Here is a 23840-nt window from a genome sequence, read left to right on the forward strand (position 1 = left end):
GTTCAGCATAGACGAAGATCAAGAAGTACTTTTGGTTTTTATTCAAAGTATACCCTATATGTATTTGTCGAAAAGGACTTGTATTGTATTTCATTGAAGCGTGACTGCGCTCACGATTGCGAATGCGACAACTGATCCCAGGACCAGAACGCGCGTAATGTGTCTCGGGTGCTTAATGTTATAGGTATACGTATGTACACATACTACGTGCCAACGTCTTAGATTACCGACGACGATACGATCCCTCCTGGATTTAATGAACTACGAACTTGTAAAACAATGTATGCCAGCGGAGCAATTTTAGATGTTTAATAATATAAGTTCAGCTCCTCGCATGGAGGAAGTTTGCGCGCGAACTAGGAACGAGAAGTGCGCACAACAGCGTCAAAAACGAGACAGAACGAAAAGTGCAACAGAAAAAAAAAACAGACATTTCCTTGGTTGTTGCGAGCGTAATATATAACTGGCAATGTGTGCATACAGATACAATGTGTATATGCGCGCGCGAGGTGTGCGTGCCGTCACGATGCGCTCGGCTGCTGCTTTTTTCTCTCCTTTTGCATTTTGCGGAATAGAGAGAGAAGTGCACGTACGCGATTCTCGTAATGGCAGGAAGAGGAGAGGAGCGAGAGCAAAAGGAGATGAGGAAGATTGCTCTCGAGTGTAGTAAGTAGTTGTATACGCAGTTGCAGTAGTTGCTGCACAGCCGAGAGAGAGAGAGAGAGAGAGAGAAAGAGAGATGCTTTGATCATACCAGTCAAAGGAAGATTGAAGCCGTACATTATGATAAAGAGGTAGTCTTTGCGAGTCAGTCTCGAGAGAGGAGAGAGAAAGATTGAATGAAAAACCAAATTAAGACAATCGCCTGGGCTCGACGTCGATTAGGACTCGGTCGGCGATAACTCTGATGTTTTTAAAACGTTGGGTTTTTTTCTCTCTTGAAAAAAAGATTAAAAGAAAAAAAAGAAAAAGGTGCGGATAATTACTATAATACGATCGAACAGACATCTTGATGCTTAAGGCAAACGCGAAATTACTCTCACACTGTAACTGTTGATTTTTTGCTCGAATTTGACTATTCGGGTGGGCTATTTGAAATTGGCTCACACAATTCTAGATACCCCCTAGAAAAACCTAGTTTTCCCAAAAAAATTGCAAGTACGAAATTGCAAAATTCGCGCACGGATTTCCCCTGGATAAGCACTTTATTTTTGCACTTCATTCAAACGTGACGTGCTCTGCATTATACGTACGAGCCTGTGTGTATGTGTGTGTGCTCTCTGGATATATCTAATTTGAATAATTATTCATGCGATTTTCGTATGTATAATTAGCCCAAAGGCCACCAAGGTGTATTATAAAGGACCTATACCGGTATATAAGGTAGCTGTGGTCGAGCGCACAAAATGTTTCGAGCACGACGCCGTCGTCGGAGGAGTCCGCTTAAAAGGAAATTATTTGCATCTTTTACGAATTCTCCGCGGCTCTCTGTGCTCTCTGTAAATTTACTCGAGTGGCGCGTGAGAAGAGGAGAAAGAAAAAAAAGCCGAACGAACACGGTCGAAGGCGCGAGCGAGGGTGTTATATAGAAATCATTCAATACTTTATGAAGCACATTTTTAGCTTCTGCGAGATGGCGAAAAAATTCCGATATACGTATTGGCGTCAGCTCGAGTTTATAAGTCGACTCCTCTCTTTTTTTTTCTGCGTTCTCAATTAAAAGTGCTGCAGCAGCAGTGATTCGCGTTATTGCAGGCGCTCGTTCGAATCGAATGGCCCCAGCGAGGCGAGTTTAACATGCACGCGTATGCGTACACATATACATGTACGCAAAAGAAAAAGAGAGAGAGAGAGACGGAAAAAAACCAAACCTACCCCATTGGCGCTACATAGCTCCAGTTTGTATTATCCATAAAAGCTGAGCGTCCGAATGGTCTCGGATCGTTGAAAATAGTTTGCAGGAGCGTCGCAGGCGTAATTAACGCAGGGATATACGTTTGGTGCCGGTACTCGCACATACCTATACGTTTCTCGTGCAGGTACACGTACAGAAGCGTGAAAATAAATCGATTACACGATCGCAAATCCGATGGAAGCTGCGCGACATTACGCGCGGGGACTGCGCAGTGCAGTTTTAAAAAGCGATCGAGTGCCGATATCCAAAAGGAATCGGGAATATAAGGCTGTGCGCGCGGCAATGAAAGCCACGTAATTACCTATACGTATCGATCCGCAGCGCCTCCAATGCTGAACGAAGAAAGGACGTGCTGGAACAATTTAAGATGATATAAAAATTGCAGGCCGTGCATTATAAGCGGCGCGGGCCATGCAAAACTCGTTTTTTTCGCTCTCTATACATGTAGTATATATAGCTCTCGCTCGGGCCGTTAAGCTCGACGACGATTATAACTGCGCTGTACCCAACGCGGCTGCTGCTGCTGACGTCGTATAGCACAAAGTCGGGCGCGATCGTTTTGTGAAATCTGCCCGAGCGCTGCGGAACGTAAACGTAAGCGACGTGTGGGTGTAAGCTGCGGCGCGCCAACGATCGAGCGAGCGCCTGTTTATGTACATTATATGCAGAAGAAACAACTGCACATGCACACACGTGGCTGCGGCGGCGGAAAAAGAATGAGACGACGACTGCACAACGAGGAAGAAAAGAAAGAGAGAAGGAGGTGGAGGAGGAGGACACAAGGAAGAAATTCTTGACTTTCGCGGGAACGGATAATATTCTCTCTCTCTCTCTCTCTTTTGGTCTCTCGGAGAGGCGGCAGAGTAAGTAAGTAAGCAAAGGCGTGCTCGCGAGCGCGACCGGAGAAGAGAAAAGAGATACGGCAGCTTGGGTCGTCGTCGTCGTCGTTGTCGTCGTCATCGTCGTCTTTTGCTAGGCTATTCGTGACCCAGCGATATGTATACAGAGAGAAAAGAGTTAGCCGAGCTAGAGTCGGTCCAAGTATTTGCTGATGCTGCAACAAGATCCTAAAGTAGGTGGAATAACGATCGAAGGCGTGGTTTAATGGCCATGTGTGCGCATACGTTACGAGCGAAAAACTGCCGCCGCTACAACAACAACCTATACTGCAAATATATTGCAGCCCCATCAGTTCGATGCTAATCGCTATTATTTAAGCCGACGAGGAAGAGAGAACGACCGATCGCGTAACATTCGCTCGCTACATACATTATATATAGCGGCTGCTGCTGCGGCTGCATTTTTCATTCAAATCGGAAATTCTTAAAAGTCCGCGTGTACGCTCCGACCGAACAACAACGACCATACGGTGAAAAAAAAAGCGCACCTATATAGACAGCGACGAAGAAGAAGATCGAGGGACGAAGGTATATAGCGAGTCGCGACGCGGGTTCTGGTTTACCCGGTTCTGCGGAATCGCGCACTGCAGAGAGGGAGAGTAAAAAAAAGCCCAAGCGTGTCCTCCCTATACATACCATATATACATATACCTACACACGTAAGCAGGAGGCACGAGGCGCGAGTCGCGCAGCTCGCACCAACTACTGTATGCAGTTGCGCGGCATATAATAATGCTTAATATGGCCATGTCTCTCAACGCGAGTCGATTCTTTCGAGTATTATTGCTCCTCGTCGTCGTCGTCGTCGAGGACGAGCTGCTGCAGTACGATAGGTCGTTGCACTTACGCATGTATGCGCGTGAATATATATAGCGACATTGTATATCCTAGATGCGGCTGCTACTCTCTGAGCCTTGCGTTGTATACACGCAGCCAAGCGCGCTTACGCATGCAAACTTGCGGTTTTCCGCAGATATGCCCGTGCGGGGGGTACCTAAGACCTAAGACTTGGGCGCGCGTGCAAGACAACGGCCCCCCTAATAGGCCCTCACTCTATTTCGTGACTCGTGCATACGTACACGTGAGATTCGCACCAAATAGTATAATTCCTTTTCTTTTTCTTCGCTCTATAGCTAATCATAACTGCTGCTCGTATACCTATCGTCCGAGATGGGACGCTTCTATTTAACGGTACGAACGACCCTGACAAAACGACCGCTAAGGTCGCGCGCGATCCAACACCGCTTCGGTTATGCGCGTACTCGCTCCGCTTCATGGACGACGTGTGTAATAGCTGTTACGCACGTCGATACTATCTATAACGCGAGTCCATTTCTTCTGGCCATTCAACAAAGTCGTCTAAGGCAGTCGCCGGAATAGCTATGTGCGACACGATGAGTTCTGCTACTTAATAGCTACTTCCTATCCCATGGAGGCGCGGATGGTGCGCAAATTCCACGGAATCGCGACTCGACGCGTCTTACATGGGGTGCTTGCAAAACGAGTATATAGTAGTATAGTAGTTGACGTTTCTGTACGTGCGAGGCGACTATAGGGGAGGCAAAAATGCCCGTTACACGCGACGACCAAGAGGAGCAGAGGCCGTCGTCGCTAGTCTAGTCTGGCGCGTGCTCGCGCCCGTTGTGAACCACCGACGACCTATACAACTGTTCGAAGTCGTTGTTTTCATGCTTGGCAATACATTTCTGCGGGGAAAAAATCAAAATCGGAGCAACAAAGAAATTATGCACGGTAACGGTCCTAGCCACCGATCGCCAATCAAGAGGCATTACTAAGCTGAAATCGCGTCACGACGAGCTGCTTCGCAAGATCCTCGACTGTTTGTTGTGCTTGCTTATATAGGTACAGTCTACAGTCTTATATAGTTGGAGTGGAGAGGCTCGATCTCGCGTTACGTCGCACCTATATATCAACTCCAAAGTCTAAAGTGCGCAACAAAAGCAAATCATCGGCCCTCGAAGTTACGTACCTATGTATAGGTGAGCCGCGACAAATGTGTGCGGAGCGAGTGGCGAATTTTGGGCCGAAAAAGAATGCGACTCTCGTGCTGTAATTGTGCACATGGAACCCCGTGGAGCGAGGGAAAAAAGAAAGATCAGCTCGTCGTCGAGAGGGAGCCTCGCGTGGACTCATTGACTACTGTGGCTCTCGAGTGCGCGCGACATTGTACGTGCGCCTCCTCTGTACAGCCAGTGTCTCTCGCTGCACTCTGTGCATGTGTGTGTGTGTCTGTAGTGTCAGTGGCTCGGCTGCATAAAGCATAATACATGTGGCTCTCTCGGTTTAGCGCGCCAAGCCAAGCCATTGAATTCAGTTCGCGAGCAGCGCTCCGCCCGATCGGACTCAATAGGAACATATTATACACACGCACACAATCACGTGCGAGCATTTATAAGCCGAAAGACGACGATTCTTTATTGTCTTTCCGCAAGTTTATTATCGTCTATTGTGTTCAAGTGCGTATTATAATATTGCGACATTTCCTTGTTTTTCGTTCTTTGGCTGCTGCTTGCTGCTACTGGTACTGCTGCGATTTCGATCGCCGACTAAAATTCTTGCGTGAAATTGTGCGTTTTATAAATGTGTGTTGCAGCCAAGTGACGTACTTGTACTCGTAAGCGCGAATGGCACTTTAGTGTGTCATTTTGTCTTGCCGATGTGTGTATATTAATCCGCTGCAATACGATGTCTGCTCCGGCGAGAAAGAGCGAGAGAGCTGGCCAGATAACTTCTTGCACTCTGGGCCGCGACGAGCAGTAGTATGCAGAAAATGAGTAAACGAGCAAAAAGAAGCGAGAAGAGGAGCCGCTGCAGATTTAGCTCAGAGATAAGACGCCCGTCGTGTAAGCAGGCGGCAGACGAACGAGAAGCCGGCCAATAGCTCCTCGATATATAGCAGTAGTAGTAGCTGTGCAGCCGCCGGGAGTCGATAAACGGTCGCAACGGCAGCGAGCCGAGCACGTGCGTTTCACCACCGAATCGTTCGCGCCAGCTCCGTATTTTAGCCCGCATATCATTGATATACGACGAGATCTGGCCCATCGACATTAAGCTCCGAGGAATAATGTAACGAATTCAAGTGCGCACGGCTGCTCGTAGCTGCCTCGACCAGTGCTGGATAATATTAATGCGATATCATAGCTTTATACAAGGAACGAGGAGATAAAAAAAGACTTGCAACAGTTAGCGCGACCTTGGAATCGTCCGAGTAGTGCGAATGTGTGTGTGTGTGTGGCTGTGCAGTGACTGCTTCTCGTGCGAGCAAGTGTGAGTGAGCGTGTGTGAGCGACGACCCTCCCGATCGAGAAGAAAAGTTCGCGGAACAAACGGTCGGAATATCTCGTCTCGTGATGGGATACTGCTGTTGTTGCAACTACTACTACTACTGCAGGACTGACTCGGCTGCTGCTGCCGCCGCCGCCGCCGCCGCTTGCAAGAAAGAGAAGAGGTAACGGCATGATGAACGGTCAACGATCGCCAGACAAGGTACGCCCCAATCGAACGTCACTCCGAGCGCGCTATGCGATTAATTTTCGAATTCGTTTTTCGCTGCTACTTACTCTCGCGACGTATGCGAGATTATATTGCAGCAGCCGCACACGAGACTTCCATGTTGCGCGCTTTGGGCCGAGCGGTATTTTTTTCCTGTTTTTTTTTTCCTTTTTTTCGTCCGCGGCCAGCCAAAGAATACACACGTATACACCCGATGAAGGGGTGACCAGGCGATATGTGACTTGGGCTTCTGGAGAAATTTGACTTCTAAGAAACTCCGACTGCACTCGTCGCTTTTTAAATCTTCCAAATGCTCTAATGATAGTTATCTGCAAATAAACAGTTTAGTAGTGACTGACGTGTCTTAAATTTTTGTGGATTCGACAAATATGCGTTTAAGAGTTCAGAGTTTTTCACTCGCAATTGGGAGTATCAAATTTGAAGAAATTTAATTAATTTTTTTTTTGTGTCTTCAAATTTACAAGTTATTTTTCCATCTATATTTGAACTTAATAAAACCATTTCTTCAAACTTTGACAAGTACACAAATTTAAGTTGAATTTTATGAAATATATTCGGAGAATCTATCAGATAATTCAACCAAGTGGGCCAAGTTATATCACTGATCTCTTGCTGGCTTCTTGCTAAAATTTATGCGGTACACTTTACACAATTATTGTCATACCAACAAGGGGAATAATTTGTAAAAAGCTCCGGAAATTTACAGAATCCTGGCGATTCGTCTTTTTTTGTACTCGTTCTCCTCTTCGCCTTGTTCTCCGCGTTGATCGCGATAAGCTTGCAGCTTCGGTTGGCTACACAATATGTACAAAATTTGCGCTCACGACAAAATTTTCGCGCCCCACACACTCGCACACGTTATAATATGCATTGTGTGCATCGCACGGGAGAATATAAAGACGCGTCTCTTTTATGTTACACACTTCCGGATCCTAAGAGCGGCTGCGCGCGCTAGGGGCTTATCACGATGCACGAGTAGAAAATAAATCAAATCGCATAAAAACAGCTGAAAAAATATAGACAACGAAAAAAGTCGCGGTAGTCGCTGTATACGTAAGCGGTGCAATAGCTGGCCGTGCGTGCACGAAAGAGCAAGAGAGAGAATACAGAGAGATAAATGCACGTAAATAGGATTCGGTCGCATGTGCGCAAATGAACTTAAGGATCAACAATGTGCGGGTGGGGAGGAAGCGAGAAGGGGTAGAGAAAGAGAGAGACGGAAAAAAAAGAAATGCCAACTGCTCTGCTCGACGAAGACGTACGAAAGCAGAAAGAAAATATGTACAGGTCACGAGATTACACGCGGCGGCTCGAGTACTCGGCCAACGCGACGACTTTTCACCAGTCTAGCCTTGGCACTTTAGCGAAACGAAAGAGAGAGAGAGAGAGAGAAAGAGAAAATGACAGTCAAACAATCGATTAATTGAGTGGCAGTGGCGATGTCGATTTCACTCTCACTGCAGGCACGCGCGTTCGAGTCGTCGAAATAATAGCTCAGTTTTATTCCGTTCGAGATATCTTGACGTTAGAGCCGAGCGACAAGTTTCATGTACTCGAGGCTGCGTATTCAGTCGAAAGCACGAGCTGGCAAAAAGGTATGTTATGTTGAGTTGTACTGTGTGTGCGTCACGTGCGTTTGTGTCTGTGTGTTGTGTGTTTTGTGCGTGCGTCTCGTGCCAAGTGAATTTGTATATTAGCGAGCGATCGTTAAAAATGAAAGCCGATATATACCGAGAGAGGAGATCGGGGCCTCGACTCTTCTGTTTCGTTCGTGCTCGAGTTGACTCCGAGCGGAAGTAAACATACACCGAGCTCTGCTGCACACACACACGTAGTATATAGGCTGCTGCGAATATGATTCTATATTGATTATTTACACGCATATATTCGCCAAGGAGCATCGCAGACACACGATAAAGGTCGAGTTTTTTATCTTTGCTGCGGCTGGGAGGAGGCAGTGCCGAGCGCCCAAGTCTGCACGTGTAATGTAGGGAGACACACATCGAGTGCATCCTTGTCAGCAGAAAAATAGGGTAGAGCAGTCTTTCGGCCTCTCGAGAAACTTTTTCAGACTCGTAGCGACGTACCTTTTTTTTTTAGTCATCCTCCTCGTTCTCTTCCTCCTTTATTTTTGTGCAAAACGTGCGAACGATTTTTCTGCGAAACGTTCGAGAGCAAATATGCGCTATTTTACAAATCAAATAGAGCTGACTAATTTTTTTTTTGTTACCAACAAAAATATACAATAAAGATATACGAGCGAGGGCAAAATGGAAATTTTCGAAATTCGCATATAATGTGTAGAAAAAATTATCAAGCTCGCGATACACAATGCCTGCTGGCATAAGTGTCATTTATCCAGACTCGGGCGCTCAAGGCGTCGGTCTAGTTGTCGAGTTCTATTCTGTGCCTCGCGAGCGGCTCTAGTTTGGCAAGCCTAAGTGACAAGAGCCGAATGTAGGTGCGATAATGGCCCGTGCACACACACACGCACACATACACATACGAGTGAAGAAATAAAGGTGCTATATGTTAGATACCGAGAATGTGCGTAAAATCCATTTGCTGTCAGCGATAATGGCAATAAAGCCATACAAGACTAGAGCAAAATACGTAAGCGCGTGTTTTCTCCGAGAATCGATTCACCATGTGCATGTGTGTGTGTGCGTTTGTATGTTTGAGTACTCTCTTACGTTCATATATATAAGACTTGTGCCCGTGCGCGCGAGAGAGCACGAGTCACGATTTGTACTTGGCTTTTAGGGATATACTCGATTTGCTCGTTCTCCGCATGAGTACATGTGTGTGTGTGTGTATATTATGCGCGGCGATTGCAATCGACACTTATGTGTAATGTATTAAATGCCGACGACCACTCGACTGCAGCTTCTTGCGATGCATCGGTAGCAGCTGAGCAAGAGAGAGAGAGAGAGAGAGAGAGACTCAGTGGTCGATGATGATGAAGTCGTAAAAGAGAGTAGAGGAGTCGCGTCGCTTCGTGTCGTTTGATAAGAGGCATAAATTAGTCGTTAAATACTTTTTGTGTATATGCCATTTCAACGTGGCTACTGCAGCAGCGTCGTGACGAATTTGCGTTTTTCAGCGGCAAAAAAAGTCGTCCAGCCCCCGCGCGCGGCTCAGTTTAACAACTTCATCTGCCGAGCCAGGCCACTGCGCGCTCCAGAGAGATGTGGCATATACTTATAACACAAAAGATGACTTCGCCGCGAGGCCATTAGCATTAATGCGCGGGAGCTTATATGTACTATATACATACAGCAGAGATCGGTAAAGGAAACTCCAGCCAAGAGGCCAATATTTTGACTTTTGTTCTCAGCTACGCCATTGTGCACATTTATCGAGAGCAGCGCAGAGCATCGTCAGAAAATCTTTATACATTTTTTTCGCTCTCGTTCTCTCTTTCTCTCGCTCGGGCCGATATTGAAATGTCTCCGATATTCCGCCTGTGGAGTACGAGAATTTGACAGGCAACGGGCAGCGCGCGACTAGGCATGTAGCGCTCCTTTTTTTCGCGTGCAATCGATTGCCTCTAATCGCCGCGTTCGAAAGCAGCATAAACAACAACAACGACTCGACTGTAATATCGATCAGAATCGCGAGCATAGCTTCTTCTCACGCACTCGGCAGCAGCAACAGCAGCAATTCGAATTAAAATGTGCGCGAGGCACATAGTTACGCTCGATGTAATTAGTACGAGTCGATGTTGCATTGCGCCACGTTATGCATATTGAATTTCTCGAGTGCAAGAGCTGTCGCCGCCGCCTTTGATGACGATTATTATATTTATATGCCATTACCGATGCTCGCATCGATTTTTCTCCCTCGCCGCTCGATAAATGTGTTTTAATTATTTTTTCGACTCGAAGCCTCACTCGCCTCCCCCTTGCCCCCTGCCTCTCTTACGCTCCTTTCCTCCCTTTTCCTGGGTCGAAAAAAAGCACGAACAGAAAACGTCACGTATTTTTCAGCCGAGTAGTATTTTCATGACGAGCGCCGAGGCAAAGAGTCGCGGCGCGCGCACGTGTGTCAGTGTACAGAATATATAACTATATGCACGTGTATGTGTGTGTGTGAGTGTGTGTGTGTGTGTAGATAATAATGCCCGAGGTGCGCACATCTCGCCAGACAACGCGACGTAAATCTTCAGAAGGCGCAACTTTTGTTCTGCTTTCTTTTTTTTACACTCGCACTCGGTACTATTGCCCTCTTTAGCTTTGTTGTTCTTTGCTTCTCTTGTATTTTATTTATTTACTTTTATTTGCTTCTTTTTCTTTTTTTTTTTGACCACAAACTTTAATGAGAAAAAAATTCATTCCGAGGGTACTTTGATACGACTCGTAGACCGGAGCTTTCACAATTTGACTTCGGAAAAATGCGCAGCTACGACGACGACTCCGACTTGGACCTCAGCTGTTGCACGAGAAGAAAATGAAGACGTCGTGGTCGCTCTTAATGTATCATTACATGTCCGATAAATTTATGATTACCTTCTCTCCTCCCCTGTAGCTGTCTCGACGCTAACAAAGGAGAAGGCCGCCGAAGAACAATTAATTCGTTCGCGTCCCCGGCGCCGCTCGCGCGCTAGTCAAATAAATCGTGCCTCGCTTTTACCTTGGCGAAACGGGGACTCGTGTGCTGCGCTTCTTCCGGGAAGCCGGTATAAATCAAACATCGAAGTCTATACGTTGAAAGTCGTCGTCGTCGTCGACGTCGCGATGCAAAAAAAAAATATATCACACCCAAAGCTTCGAGGCAAATATCACGTGTGTGCGTAATTTATGCCTCAGTGAGTAAATAACGCTGTAACGTACGGCCCGGCTCGTCTTACACACTCGGGTAATTGCTAATTATACGTGGGCTATGGGCTGCGGGGCACTAATTGCCAAGATTCCAGCAATGCTTCGCCGACGACGACGAGTGAAAGATGCTTTATAATAGCTAGCCGATGATAAGAGGGCGCAAGTGTGCGTGAGCCTCCTCCTCCTCATCGCAAAAGCTGCACATACGTCGTTATTAGGATGTTTTAATTGAAATTTATCGGAAGCAAAACGTTCCATTATTGACATTGATGAGCAATGCTCAAAATAAAATCCTCCGCGAACTCGAGACTCTCTCTCGAGCTGCAGCTTAATTGCACGCTCGGCATTGCGTAACCTTTTTTTTTTTTTTTTTTAATAGAGCTTTTAGAGGCTAAAATTAATTGAATATGTATTATATACATAGATGACAGCTGCACTGCGCCGATCGTACAGCATGTGCAGAGCTCTATCGCGGGCTCAATTAATGTCTCCTCGTCGCGCTGTCATTACTTCTAGGATTGAATTGTTCCGTTGCAGGAGCGCAATTTCTGCGTATATATACCAAGCTACCTCGAGATTACAATTTCAAATCTATTCGTAATAAAAAGAGAAAAAGGCCGAAAGGCTTCCATGCGGTTAATAACCCTCGAAGCGAAAAAAATGCGTGAATGCGGGTATCTCTCGGTCTTTCTCTTTCTCTCTTCTGTCGTCATAAATCCGCAGTGTATGCACCGAGAGAGGAGTATACAACACATGCCCCCAAAGAGACCTATTATATATACTGCAGTCCAGCGCCGAGGCTATGAGTGACCTTGAGGTCTCGTACTTGGTACGTACGTATAATATAATGCCCGCCTGCTGCAGTTGGACGCGCGGCCATCTCGACTTTTTCGACCTCGAAATACTATTTATACGAGTGAGCTTAGGACCGATAAACCGTATACGCGTATAAAAAAGTGCCTATTTTGCTGACGATTGTAATAAGTGTATTAAAAACACGTTTAATGCAGTAGCGTAAGATTATTACCGACTTTACGACTTGTAATTTGGAAGCTTAAGCATGTTATTAAGGTGTTGTTCGATCAATTTCCAGCGTGCAGCGTTGCTGGCTTGTTCTCTCCTGCGCGCGTCTGCCTGCACTCTCTGCCAGTGTACAGCTCATACTGCATAGGCGCATACACACAGACGCACACTTGCGCATACTTGTAATAATACCTTGTACAATATATATGTCGACTTTTGCCATGCCGAGATACGCCGGCGCATTGCGTGGTATTATATTTACGTTTTATGATGAAGATACGAACTTTCGAATCACTTGATTACTGTACTATAAACGATGTTTGTTGCGCTGAAAATTGTATAGCTTACGCACTCGTCTCTCTCTCTTTCGTCTGCATTTGTAAAACAAACTAAACATTTTTCTTCTCTATACCGATGCTTTAATCCGCGAGTATATTTAGGTTAATAGCGCTTATCGGGGCAAAACAAAAAAAAAACGACAATAGAAACGTTCACGCCCACAACTGCCTCGGTCAGAGATATATATGCGCTATATACGGGACGATTTTCATTAATTAAGAGCGCAGCAGAGTCGCGAGATGTTTTTTACTGCTGTACAAAAGATCATGGCGCGGAATGTCCTGAGCTCATGCGGCACGGAAAAATATTCTACACATTGAAATCAGCATACTGCGCGCTTAGGGATATGTGACTTTGCTCACATATTGTGTGTGTGTGTATACATAAAATCCGACAATGAGAGGCTTTTTCATTGGAACATGCGAATATTTATGACCCGCGCGCATACATATCATAAGTACAGATGCGCTTCTAGTACTTACTAGGACTACTGCTGTGGCTGCTGCTGCAGTATATACAGCTAACACACAAGGTAACTACACATATATGTACGGATCGCGAGCCCCGGCAAAACGTGATAGTAGTAAGGATAGATGGTAATCTCACTCATACTTGGGCTCTCTCTCAGGGCTATATACTTATACCTACCGCACGTTCGATCGGCCTCGATAAACGAATCGTGTCCATTAATATTTAAACTTCTATATAACGTTGCACATCCATTGCGATGCCGCCACAGCCGCCACCGCTCTTGTTGTTGCTGCTGCTGCTGTTGCTGCTATGCTGCTGCGGCTGCCGCTGCTGTGTTGGACAATTTTTGTCATTTTTTTCCTCCCCCTACTCTCTCTCTCTCTCTCTCTCTCTCTCTCTTTCTGAGCCTAAGCTATGGGAATCGGATCTCTAATATATTTAGATATTAGAGCGATGAAAATTTATTGGCACATTTACAGCTCGGGTTTCTCTTATCAAAGACGAGTTATCGCGGCTCTGTTCGCGTAAGGACTGTCGCGGCTGCTCTCATTTTTTTTCCGCGCATGTGACATAAAAATTGACGAGCAGCAAATGTTCTGCGGTACTAACGTATTGTTGTACTCTCTCTCTCTCTCTCTCTTCGATGTATACATAACATACGATCGAAGACAGAACAATATAAAGCTTTGACATTTTACGGACGTATAACAATAAGGCAAGTTGTAGTAATAATCCTTGATGGACGATTTTATGGGACTCGATGCTCCGTAATGCGTAATGGGTGCCACATGTATGCAGGCGCGCATTCGTGATTCGAGAGGAAAGGATTTAACGAGATTTTAATAAATATTGTACATACGTGTGTACGACGATCAATGAGCGACTTTACATGCGTCAAAATGTATTACGTGTACTTTGTATACGTGTATACAAATGTGATGATGTGAATTCGTGATACGAACGTCGACCTTTTTTTTTGTCGACAATTGGCTAACATCAACTCTTTTTTTTCAACTCGGCGCGCGTATAGCAGCCTTGGGAGCCTCGAGCTTTTTGGAGAATAAAAAAGAGAACTCATCTTCGTACGTCATCTAACGCAGGAGCGTGGATGCACATGTTTTTTGTGTGTGTGTGTGTGTGTGTGTACCTCTGCAGGTCTCTCTCGCGCGTTCTCGTCACTTTTCGCGTATTCATCGTACGAAGGTCGGACACACAAAAGTTTTTTAAGTCTACCTTTTGCATACACATGTAGCCGGGGCGGCATCTCTCTTTTCTCTCCTCGCTCCGACGCGCATATACTACATGTGCAGTTTGCGCTTGTGTTCGTATTGCAGGCACACAAAAACCCATAAAGGTAAAAAGCGTAGGTGTGTGCGTATACCTGCATTATACGTGTTTGTGCGTGGCTATGATGCCATAAGCGAGAAAGTCGCGTTTCCGTTGTAGTTATTTCGCTGGCGTCGCGTTGCCGGCGTTTTTTTTCGCGAGGTCTTTAACCTTTGCGCGAAAATATTTTTTTAAATTTTTGCCTCACCAGCGCGTGTGTGTGTGCGCGCGCGGGACCTGCATAAATTGCAATAGTTTACTCGTTGTTTTTCTTCTGAAAATCCAAAGAACCTCGCTTCTCGCTGACTTTTCAGAGACACAAATCATCGAGAATTACCTTTTTCCCCCAAGTAGCTTCGAACGTGTTAAATCCTTGCACCTGCACTTACCGCTAAAGCCCCCCCTTCCTTCGTCATAAATTATTTCGCATAAACCGATCGCTTCGAAAGTGTCGAAAAAAGAAAAGAGAGAGAAAATGAACTCGGAGGAAGTCCAACGACGACTTGTCTCATCAATCAGCAACAACGTCGGTCCGTCGTGTCGTTTTTGTACACGCAAGCGCGCATCGCCGAAGGATATCGATCATTCCCTCGGCGCGTATATATTTTATGATCGATGAAACGCTGAATCGTCGCGTGGAAAATTCAATAATTTTGCTAACAATTGCGGCTCGTTATCGCAGGTGTAAGTTATTACGAGAGTCATCTCCGCGCCTTTGAAAATTCTTCGATTAACTCCTGCCGCGCGCGCCGCAACACGCGACGCTGCTGTAGTGCTGCTGCAGCTCGACGCGCTCGATTTGTTACACAACTGTCGTCGTCGTCGTCGTCAACGTGTGGCATTTCACTTGCGGCTTTGGGCGCGCATTTTTTCCTCTTTTCATCTTTCAATTCGTTCGTGGCTTTTGTCGTACATATACACCTCATTGGAACACGAGCTTTATCCGCTTTTTTCTTCTGCGGTGCGACTTGCCACGAGTGCGATGACACTTGCTCGCAGTCGCATCTTCGTCAACTGGAAAATCGAAAAATCGTCGTAATATACGAGCACGAGCTCGACTGGCTGTATTGCAGCAACGACAATGACGTCTCTTGCACTCGTTCGTCGACGCGCCGAGGGCAGGAAATGCATTATTCATTCAAAGACACAACGCGTGAATTCAATTGCAATCGAAATAAATAAATGCTGTATGCTCGATTGCGTCTAGTTGCTCGATTTGTGCTCTTTTTTTCGTCGTATCGCTCATGCGATATCTGGTCTTTAAAATTTATTCGTATCATAAAACCAGTAAGTGGACTAATTTTTCTCTCGTATAGAAAAGTGTATTATATATGCGTAACGACGAGAATCGCACCTTTTTTTTCGCGCACGTGGCTCTAGTCAACCGGTTTTTTATCTACTAATTCAATCATTTTTACTGCCGGTCTTTACCACGTTTTTCCCGCAGTTCATTACGCGGTACGTCGACGAATGTTTAGGGGTAATAAACGGTCCAAAAATACGCAATTATAAAGGCCAGAGACGCGTGTTTTTGTATACGTGTGCTGCAGCACAAACCTTTTCTCGTCCGGAGAGAGAAACAGCTCGGCGGGCCGCACACACGCATTTATATATCCTTGAATCCCCACCTACATTTTTCTGCATCAACAGGCAGCCGCAGAGCCACAGCAGCAGCGGCGTCGGCTGCGGCGGTGGCAGCGGCGGCAGCAGCATCATCAAATCAAAACGACAAAAAGGAAGCTGTATATAGAGGGATAAACAGAGAGTATGAGAAAGAAAGACTTGCACCCCCACCAGCACATACATACACACACTACCGGAAGCAAGCGAAAAATGCAATGTTGCCTCTCTGTCCGTGTGTTTTCGTACGCTCGTGTGAGTGCAGTGTTGTGTTGCGCGCCGCATATATACGTGTGTATGCGAGAGAGTTAAAGCGCGGGAGGGAGAAACAACTCTGGCAAAGACTAGCGCGCGCGAGCCAAGAGAGTATATGTGTTTATATGCGAGGCTGGCGCGCAGTCGCGATACAAACGCTCGATCGTGCGGCAGCCGCCACGCTCGCCGATTTATTATATACGCGATATTTTGTTGCTCCGTAAGGACTCTTCTCTTATCGTGTTATTTTGTGTATGTGTGTGTGAAACAAGTGCGAGTGTCGAGTGATCCATGTGTGCGTCGAAAGTGCGAAAAATTCTCTACTCTCGGCCGTCTCGTTCCCGTTTGCAATTTCGTGCCGGTCGCATGCATGCGCCGATTTTTCGACCAAAGATCGCTGGTACACGAGGCGCGCGATAAATTTTCAAAGAAATCGGCGCTCTCTCGTGTACGTACGCACGCGGCAGCATCGCGTCGCGTCGAAAAAGAGAGCCTCCGTTATCGAGAACCGATCGCGCCGGCCCGTGTTTTTTTTCATAAATACGAAATTACAAACCGACTGCAATAATTCAAAGAGCCCGGTATCATTCATCATTTGATGTACGTCTCTCGAGCGCGTAAAGGCGAATCGTTTGCAGTGTGTGAAAATTTTCCTCTCGAAAGTCCCGATCTCGTATGTGCGAGTACGTGTACCTGCGCCGATGCGCTTATTCATACACGAGTCGATACGTTAAAAACTGCCTCCTCTTGCAAGGAAATTAATATATATTTATGTGTTGCCGATAACGGCTCCGTGCAAGCGTCCGATAAATAAGTGTAGCGCTTAATTAAAAAATACGAAAAAAGTATCAATAATAATAAAGTGCATATACGCGCCGAGATAAGACACGCGTTCGATTACGTGCGAAAATATCTGCAATACGTACGAGTATAACGCCAATAATACGATTCCCACATGGAGAGGCTAAATATATATGAATTAAAAAAAAAAGAAGCTCGAGCGAGCCAAAACATTGGGCAGGTCGAGTAGCGGCCGATGATAAACAAATGGCTGCAGCCGAGCGCGATCGTGCCAAAACGGAAGTGTCCACACCTCGGCGAACTGCGCGCATGGGCACAATTACTCGCGTTTATCTTTAATAACGATGTGCAGAAGGCGAAGTAATGCCTATTCATTGAAAACACGTGTAATGCAAGCCCGTATAGGTAGTCACGCGCGCGGATCTCTCTCTCTACTCGACTCTCTATATCTATATATACTGCACTCGAGTGTGCATACGTACGTATCGGCGATATTACGTAAGGCATTGTGCGCGTAAATACTCACGACGTTTGAATTATTGTATTCCAATATACCTACGTGCACGACGATCGGCGCATCGCTGTTAATGTAATACGAAAAAAAAAGAAGCATCAGCAGCGTTACGACGCGGCGTTGAGCTGCAAAGAAATGATGTTGTAGTCGGATCTAAAAAAAATGCAGTGACATCAGTGCGTGCACGGCACTATGAATGGACGACATTATTATACATACACGTGAGCGCGGCGGCTGCGACTTTTTTCTCTCTTTCTCGCTCGCGCGCTCGTATACGTATTATTCGGCGCGGTAATTAAGAGGCTTAGGCTCGAGTGATATAGCATTTTTAGCGACAATTATATGCGAGCTTCAAGGTCCGCGCGGCACGACAGTTACGTATAGATATAAGCGTGTACGAGAGAGCTCGACAAACGAATAAACTACACGCGGCGAAAACTAATAGACCTAATCTAGCGCAGGCGAAGGAGCTCGAGAGACTATATTATAACTCGCATTTGTTGTACGCGTACGTACGTATATCGGTTTCGCGAGGCCTGAAAAGCGAGCCGGAAAAAGAGCTCGGGATAGATAAGCGCGCGTATGCTTGGGCGTAGGTTACACGAGATGGGACTGTTTACACGCGGAAGAGGCAGCTCTTAATACGCGAGATCTCTCGAGTCGAGTCGTGCTTGGTAATGTGCATGCTCGCCGAGCGATGAAAAATCTTAATTAAATTTCATGTTGATCTGTCGGCCTGCACGGGGCCTGATTGATGCGCATCCATCTACGATATGCGCGCTCACACACACGCCTTGATAATACGACGATAAATGCGCGTAACAGTTTCGTAATAGCTCGCTCGCGCGTCGACGCTCTCGTTCATTTGTATACACGCGGCCGCATGCAAATATCAACACGAAATTGCAAAAGAGAACGAGAAGAGGAGAGAAAAAAGAATGACAATATTTTCAGTTGTTCGAGTGCGGTGAATCGTTAAGTTTGCGAGCGCATAAAATAAAAAAGAGGGAGGTGCTCGCACACAGGTGACCTTGTTTAATGCGTTGCGTTCCCATTCGACGAGAGACGTTATGTATGACAAACGAATATAACAAGAGGTTCGCCAGTGTAGCGAGGAGTGTTTGCGACGAGCAAGACGACGACGACGACGACTGCGAAGAGCCGCGGTAAAGTTGAAAGAATCCATCGGACGGCATGTGGCGGTATGAGGACTAAGATCCCGAAGAAAGAGCTCGATGACCTTTTTGACGAGGTACGGTCAGCTCGTGTTTGATTTTCTCAAATAGCTCCTTTTATACTAATATATACCTGCAGCTCGATACGCAAGCCAACTTTATTTGCCCTGGTGCCTACTTAAATATTTCAGCAACAAGTGCCTAGAAACATGTACGCGAGCTTGAAACTATCGCTAGTGCGTCGCGTAACGCAACGATTCAAGTGCACCCATACGTATAACGCACAAGAGTTTATTATATCCACATGTACACATACGATGCATTATGACATTATATCATCAAGGAGATAACCATCTTTTATCATTATCGCGCCGAGCGCAATTGCGTATCGGCGTATATCGTTCGATAAATTTCAGTGCACTGTACGTTGGCACTACAAACTCGGCCTGTACGTGAGAAAACGATGCAATGAGAAAGGGTGACACACGATGTGTGCCTGTAGCGGCACGAGGTGTTCACGGATCCAGCAGTCGAGAAGCCCCAACACGACGATGACGACGACGATCGGATTTTATAATATTATAAGAGTATGTGTACGCCATGCAAATATCTACGTGGTATTTGCGGCGGCTCGCGCGGCCGAGCTGATGTGGATGGCTTATAATACCGTTGTAATATCTCGTCGTGAAAAACGCCCTTGTTGCATCGAGCTGTATATATGCAGCCTCGCGCGCTAATGCACTTGCGCTTATAATGTATACCACACGTAGCGCACACTACTACTAGCTGCTGCAACGACTTTTTTATCCTCCCATCCAAATAGGATAAATAAATCCCTAGTTTATTATTAGATTAGAATCGCAAAAAAATCGTTTATCGCCGAGCTCGACCTGCAACGTGCATGCATATGCACTCTGTGTATATACGTGTGAGAAACATATGTATACAAAATCGGCCGAACTTGTGAAACGATCCCGGCGTGCATTGCGTCACTGTTTAACGGCTAATAATTTTGCGCTGCGATCGCGCGAGTTTCGAAGGTATATCTTACGGCCGATTCAATGAGTATCCATCAAATATAGGAATGTGTTTGCTTTGCGAAATCCCACTCGTATGTATAGTTAATTAACAATTTCCAAGCGTTACTCTTTACGACTCTTGGCGAGTTAATGTAAATATCGTGTTTTTCATTGATTCATTATCACCACATAAGATAGGACCATAAAATGAAAAATCCTTAATAAATCATAATTCGACTGCGCTCTCTGGCTGCTTGAGTATAGGTCAAATATTTGCTCCGCGAGAACGCCCAACCGTAGCTCTCAAGAGGATGATCTTTCTATACATATATACGAGTGCCTGCTTAAAATTCCATTATACTCGCCCTGCTGCCTGTGTACATTTTTGTACATCTTCTTCTTTTTTGACAAATTACGCAAACTCGAGAAATACAACTATTGAATCCTCGAGCTCAAAATATATATATGCATAATAGATGTGGCGCAGCCTGAAAAGGAGAAAGATGTTTTATACATACACATCTCAATCCTCGTGCGCAATTTTACATGCGGCAGAGAGGAAGGGAAAAAGAGAGATTGCGTTTTATATTCAAAGCTCGGCTCGTCGGTGATTTTATTGCTGTGGTCAGCGATTCAATTGCTCCGCGCGCGTATAAATTTACTGTTATACATTACTTTCCTCTCTCGCTGTCTCTGTCTCTGACTGCAGTGCAGTCTCGCAGTCGCCTATACATTGCAGCCTCGTATAATACAATTCGGCAATTTTCTTGTTGCAGAGCGCGAGATTCCGCGACACATCTCAACAGATTCACAAACAATGGCAGGCAGATCCAGCTCGAGCCTTTCCAACGGTCGGTCAAGTTGTCGTGCCCGCGCCGGCGACGATCAATGCCGCCAACGCCGCCACCAGCAGCAGCGGCACCACCACCAGCACAGGCAACGCCAACAACAACGCGACGAGCAAGAAGAAGAGCGGCGCGTCGCCAGCGCTAGCCAAGCCAGCTAAGACCGTCGAGGCCGCTTCCTCCTCGACGCCTAAATCGACGCCCAGTCCCAGTCCCAGTCCGAGTCCGACTGTCACGGTGAGTATCCGACGGCATCCGCTCGTCAAATGCATCATAATCATCGTCGTCGCGTGTAAACAGAAAAATGACAATGAGAGCAACGATTGCGAGGACGTGCCGCTGCATACGTATAGCTTATTCATGATATAGTACCTGCGCCCGCACACGTTATAGCGCAATAAAAAGTACCGTAAAGTTCGAGGGTTGACATACCCTCGAGCCTAGTCGCGCGCTCCATTTAACTAGGTCGGATGATGCATGCTATATAGACTCCGAGAAGCGCCTCATTTTTCCATCGTCGTCGCGCGCGTGATTGCAGCCGTTTTTACCGTAAAGCCCTGCGTGCAATTTCGTTCCTGGTGGCTGGAATAAAAGGTCGCACAGCTGCGCGCAATTCGATTGCATAATAGCCAGCTCGCGGTGCAGTCGTTTCGCTCTCCGAGATTGACACTTTTCGCCAAACTCGATTAGAGCTCGCGAGGCGAAATCTTGCTCGAGCCTTCCTCCGAGATGATAGACTTTCTCTCGAAAATGTCGCGCGCGCATCTCGCGATGGCCATCACCTCGATCTTCGCACAGAAATAAAAAACTACCGCATCACCCCGGGCTAGTAGCGCTATTCGATCTTTTTTCCTTCTACTTCTTCTCTTTTAGTAAACAAAAAAGTTTAACACGCTTTTTTCACGAATGACCGACATTAAGCTCTCGTCTTTTTTCGCGTGCAAAAATATCGACGGCTCTCGATTAATCTAGCTTCGGAATTTGTAAGATGCACAGAAGACCAAAAAAAAGCTCGCGCGAAAGTGTGCGCGTACGAATATTATATATGCAGCAGGCTCCGCGCGGTAGTCATACGATGCTATCGGAGCTTCGGGTCTGCAAGTTATTTGCTTAGCTCTCTCGGCAAAGCCGTCTCTGCTCGCGCGCGCTTATAAATACATCGAAATATTGCATATAGTATATTTATGTTTATTAAAAAGGGTCTCTACGCTCGAAGCTCGTGTTTTATTCATGCGAATTTTTCGCGCTGCACGTCTCCGAGCTGTTCTGTTCGTCCTTTACACACATGTAGCCAGCACGTGCTTAGGAACGCGCGTGTATGTGTGCGATGTGTGCGTGTGTAAAATGTACCGTTGGCCTACTACTTATACACTTGTCACTTCCGTCTTATGGAACACACGCGCGTATAATGCACACGCATCCTTTGAGGCGCGCGCGAGCGAGCGCGAAAAGTCGCATTATATACGTGTAGCGTAGGCGCGCACGCAGCCAACCACCCACGGCGATTTATGGAAATGTATACACGCGCCAGCCTCGCTACAATGTAGCTTCTTGTCTCTCGCTGCGCGTCGCGAACGTTTGTCAAACGCGTACACATATATATATATATTATGAGTTGTGCGTCCCGCGAGGGAATCTACCGATACATAGGTACGCGCGAGCATTTCTTCCTCTTTTTTTCGTGCCTCGGCTCGCACGGATAAAAGTGTTGTTTTTGTTGCCACCGAGTTTTATCGACAGTAGCACACACACAAACGCGGTGACGAAACGTTTATTTTTAATAAACGGCTTTGAGCGAGCGGGGCTGCACGGCGAAACTTTTTGTGTCGATATGCAATCACGGCAGCAGACAGCTCTCGGGTACGGGAGTCTCGGGCGTACACACACACAGCATGTGCTTTGCCATGTTATCGTGTTTTCTGCACGTGCCCTTTTCTACGTATATATAGTACGCGTGCAACGTACACACACACGATGTGCAGTCGCAGCCGCAGCAACAACACGTGTTGCTATTTTTGACTCTTCATCGCTTGTGTCAAAGAGAAAAAGACCGGAAGCTTCCGACCCGCGAGTATATATGCGAAAATTATCACGTTTTCCCTTCGTCTAAATTTAGACGCGTGCGTATAGAGCCTCGGCAGCAGTCAAGGCTCCGTCGTATTCCTGAATATCGAACGTTTCGTAGGATAAAATATGCAAATATTATACAATATAATGTTCGATCGGTCGCAGTCGTAACCCAAATATTTGAAATGAAAACCGGATACGCTGCGAGAGCTACTACGTTACTATAATACTCTCTCAGTGCAGTCGAGCTCGCGACGACGACGACGACGAGAGGACGTACGCATTATACGGCGCGCGTGCAGCAGCTCCAGCTAGAGCCTAAGCCAGCTCTGGCTCGATCCGTGCGCACCGCAGAGAGCTATATAACAGCCGCGCGCGCGGCCAATTGCTTATAATTATCAGAACGAGACCTGGAAATTAGAGTCGATCGATGCGGCCATTAGGACAGACTGCGTTGCGCACGTTATATATCACGAGAGAGGCCACAGAAAGATTTGCCCACGAAATGATTTGGAACGTGAATTATGCCGCGCGCGCACGGCCCATTGTTATACCGCTCGCTAATGATGCGTCGTGAAAAAAGAATGACCTGGGCATGGTAACTTCCTTTCTCTGCGTGAGCTGCAGCGAGCGACCAGTGCAAGTGAAAATTTTCATATAGCTATATAATGTAATACGCCTGCAGCTTTGCTGCTGCTGCTGCCTTCTCGTGCTCAAGTTCGATGATCTCAAAGATATCGAAGCGCGCGCGAATTAACCAATCGCGGCCAATCAAACGCATTATATAAGCGAGAGAAAATATCAAGGACAGTAACGGCGCCAGCCTGCGGATCGCCTACATTATCGTACGCGCGTTTATGTGTGCGCGTATGCGTACGTATGCGCGGCTCTCGCGAAGAGATGCGTTTACATATATGCGCGCGCGCCTATGGATAACTTGGCAAAGCCGAGCAAAAATTACACCGCGAGTATGCAGGCGTATGCATAGGGGGCCGGTTCGACTGGTTTGGTGGATGAAAAATTAGTCCTCCCGGCGTTAATAACAATATATATAATGCACAACGCGCGCATATTTCCGGGACACACAGATACGTATACGAGCTCGAGCGCGAATATAAAATAGCCCTTGGCTTCTTTGTGTCTTCATTCTTAAGAGCTCATGGCTCCACCGAGCAAAAGAAAGAGAGAGAGAGAGATGCGAGTCCGCTTATTCTTAC

The 23840-nt window shown here is 46.4% G+C and overlaps 1 protein-coding gene across 8 annotated transcripts in view; it reads left to right on the forward strand.

The window, feature by feature from the left end:
* The window catches only part of LOC106654995 (tensin-1), a 100239-nt gene that overhangs the window by 45121 nt on the left and 31278 nt on the right, over positions 1-23840 (forward strand). For 6 of the 8 annotated variants that reach the window (XM_023461393.1, XM_023461395.1, XM_023461397.1 and 3 more), the window contains exon 4: positions 20488-20793. In XM_023461393.1, the coding sequence (XP_023317161.1) occupies positions 20488-20793 (306 nt within the window). Of the gene's footprint in view, positions 1-7862; positions 7944-16340; positions 16423-18471; positions 18770-20487; positions 20794-23840 lie in introns of those variants that run through there. The other 2 variants (XM_023461398.1, XM_023461399.1) reach the window with 2 other exon arrangements.

Source organism: Trichogramma pretiosum, unplaced genomic scaffold, assembly GCF_000599845.2.
Source record: "Trichogramma pretiosum strain Unisexual culture from Peru unplaced genomic scaffold, Tpre_2.0 scaffold2, whole genome shotgun sequence".
Classification (NCBI taxonomy): Eukaryota; Metazoa; Arthropoda; class Insecta; order Hymenoptera; family Trichogrammatidae; genus Trichogramma; species Trichogramma pretiosum.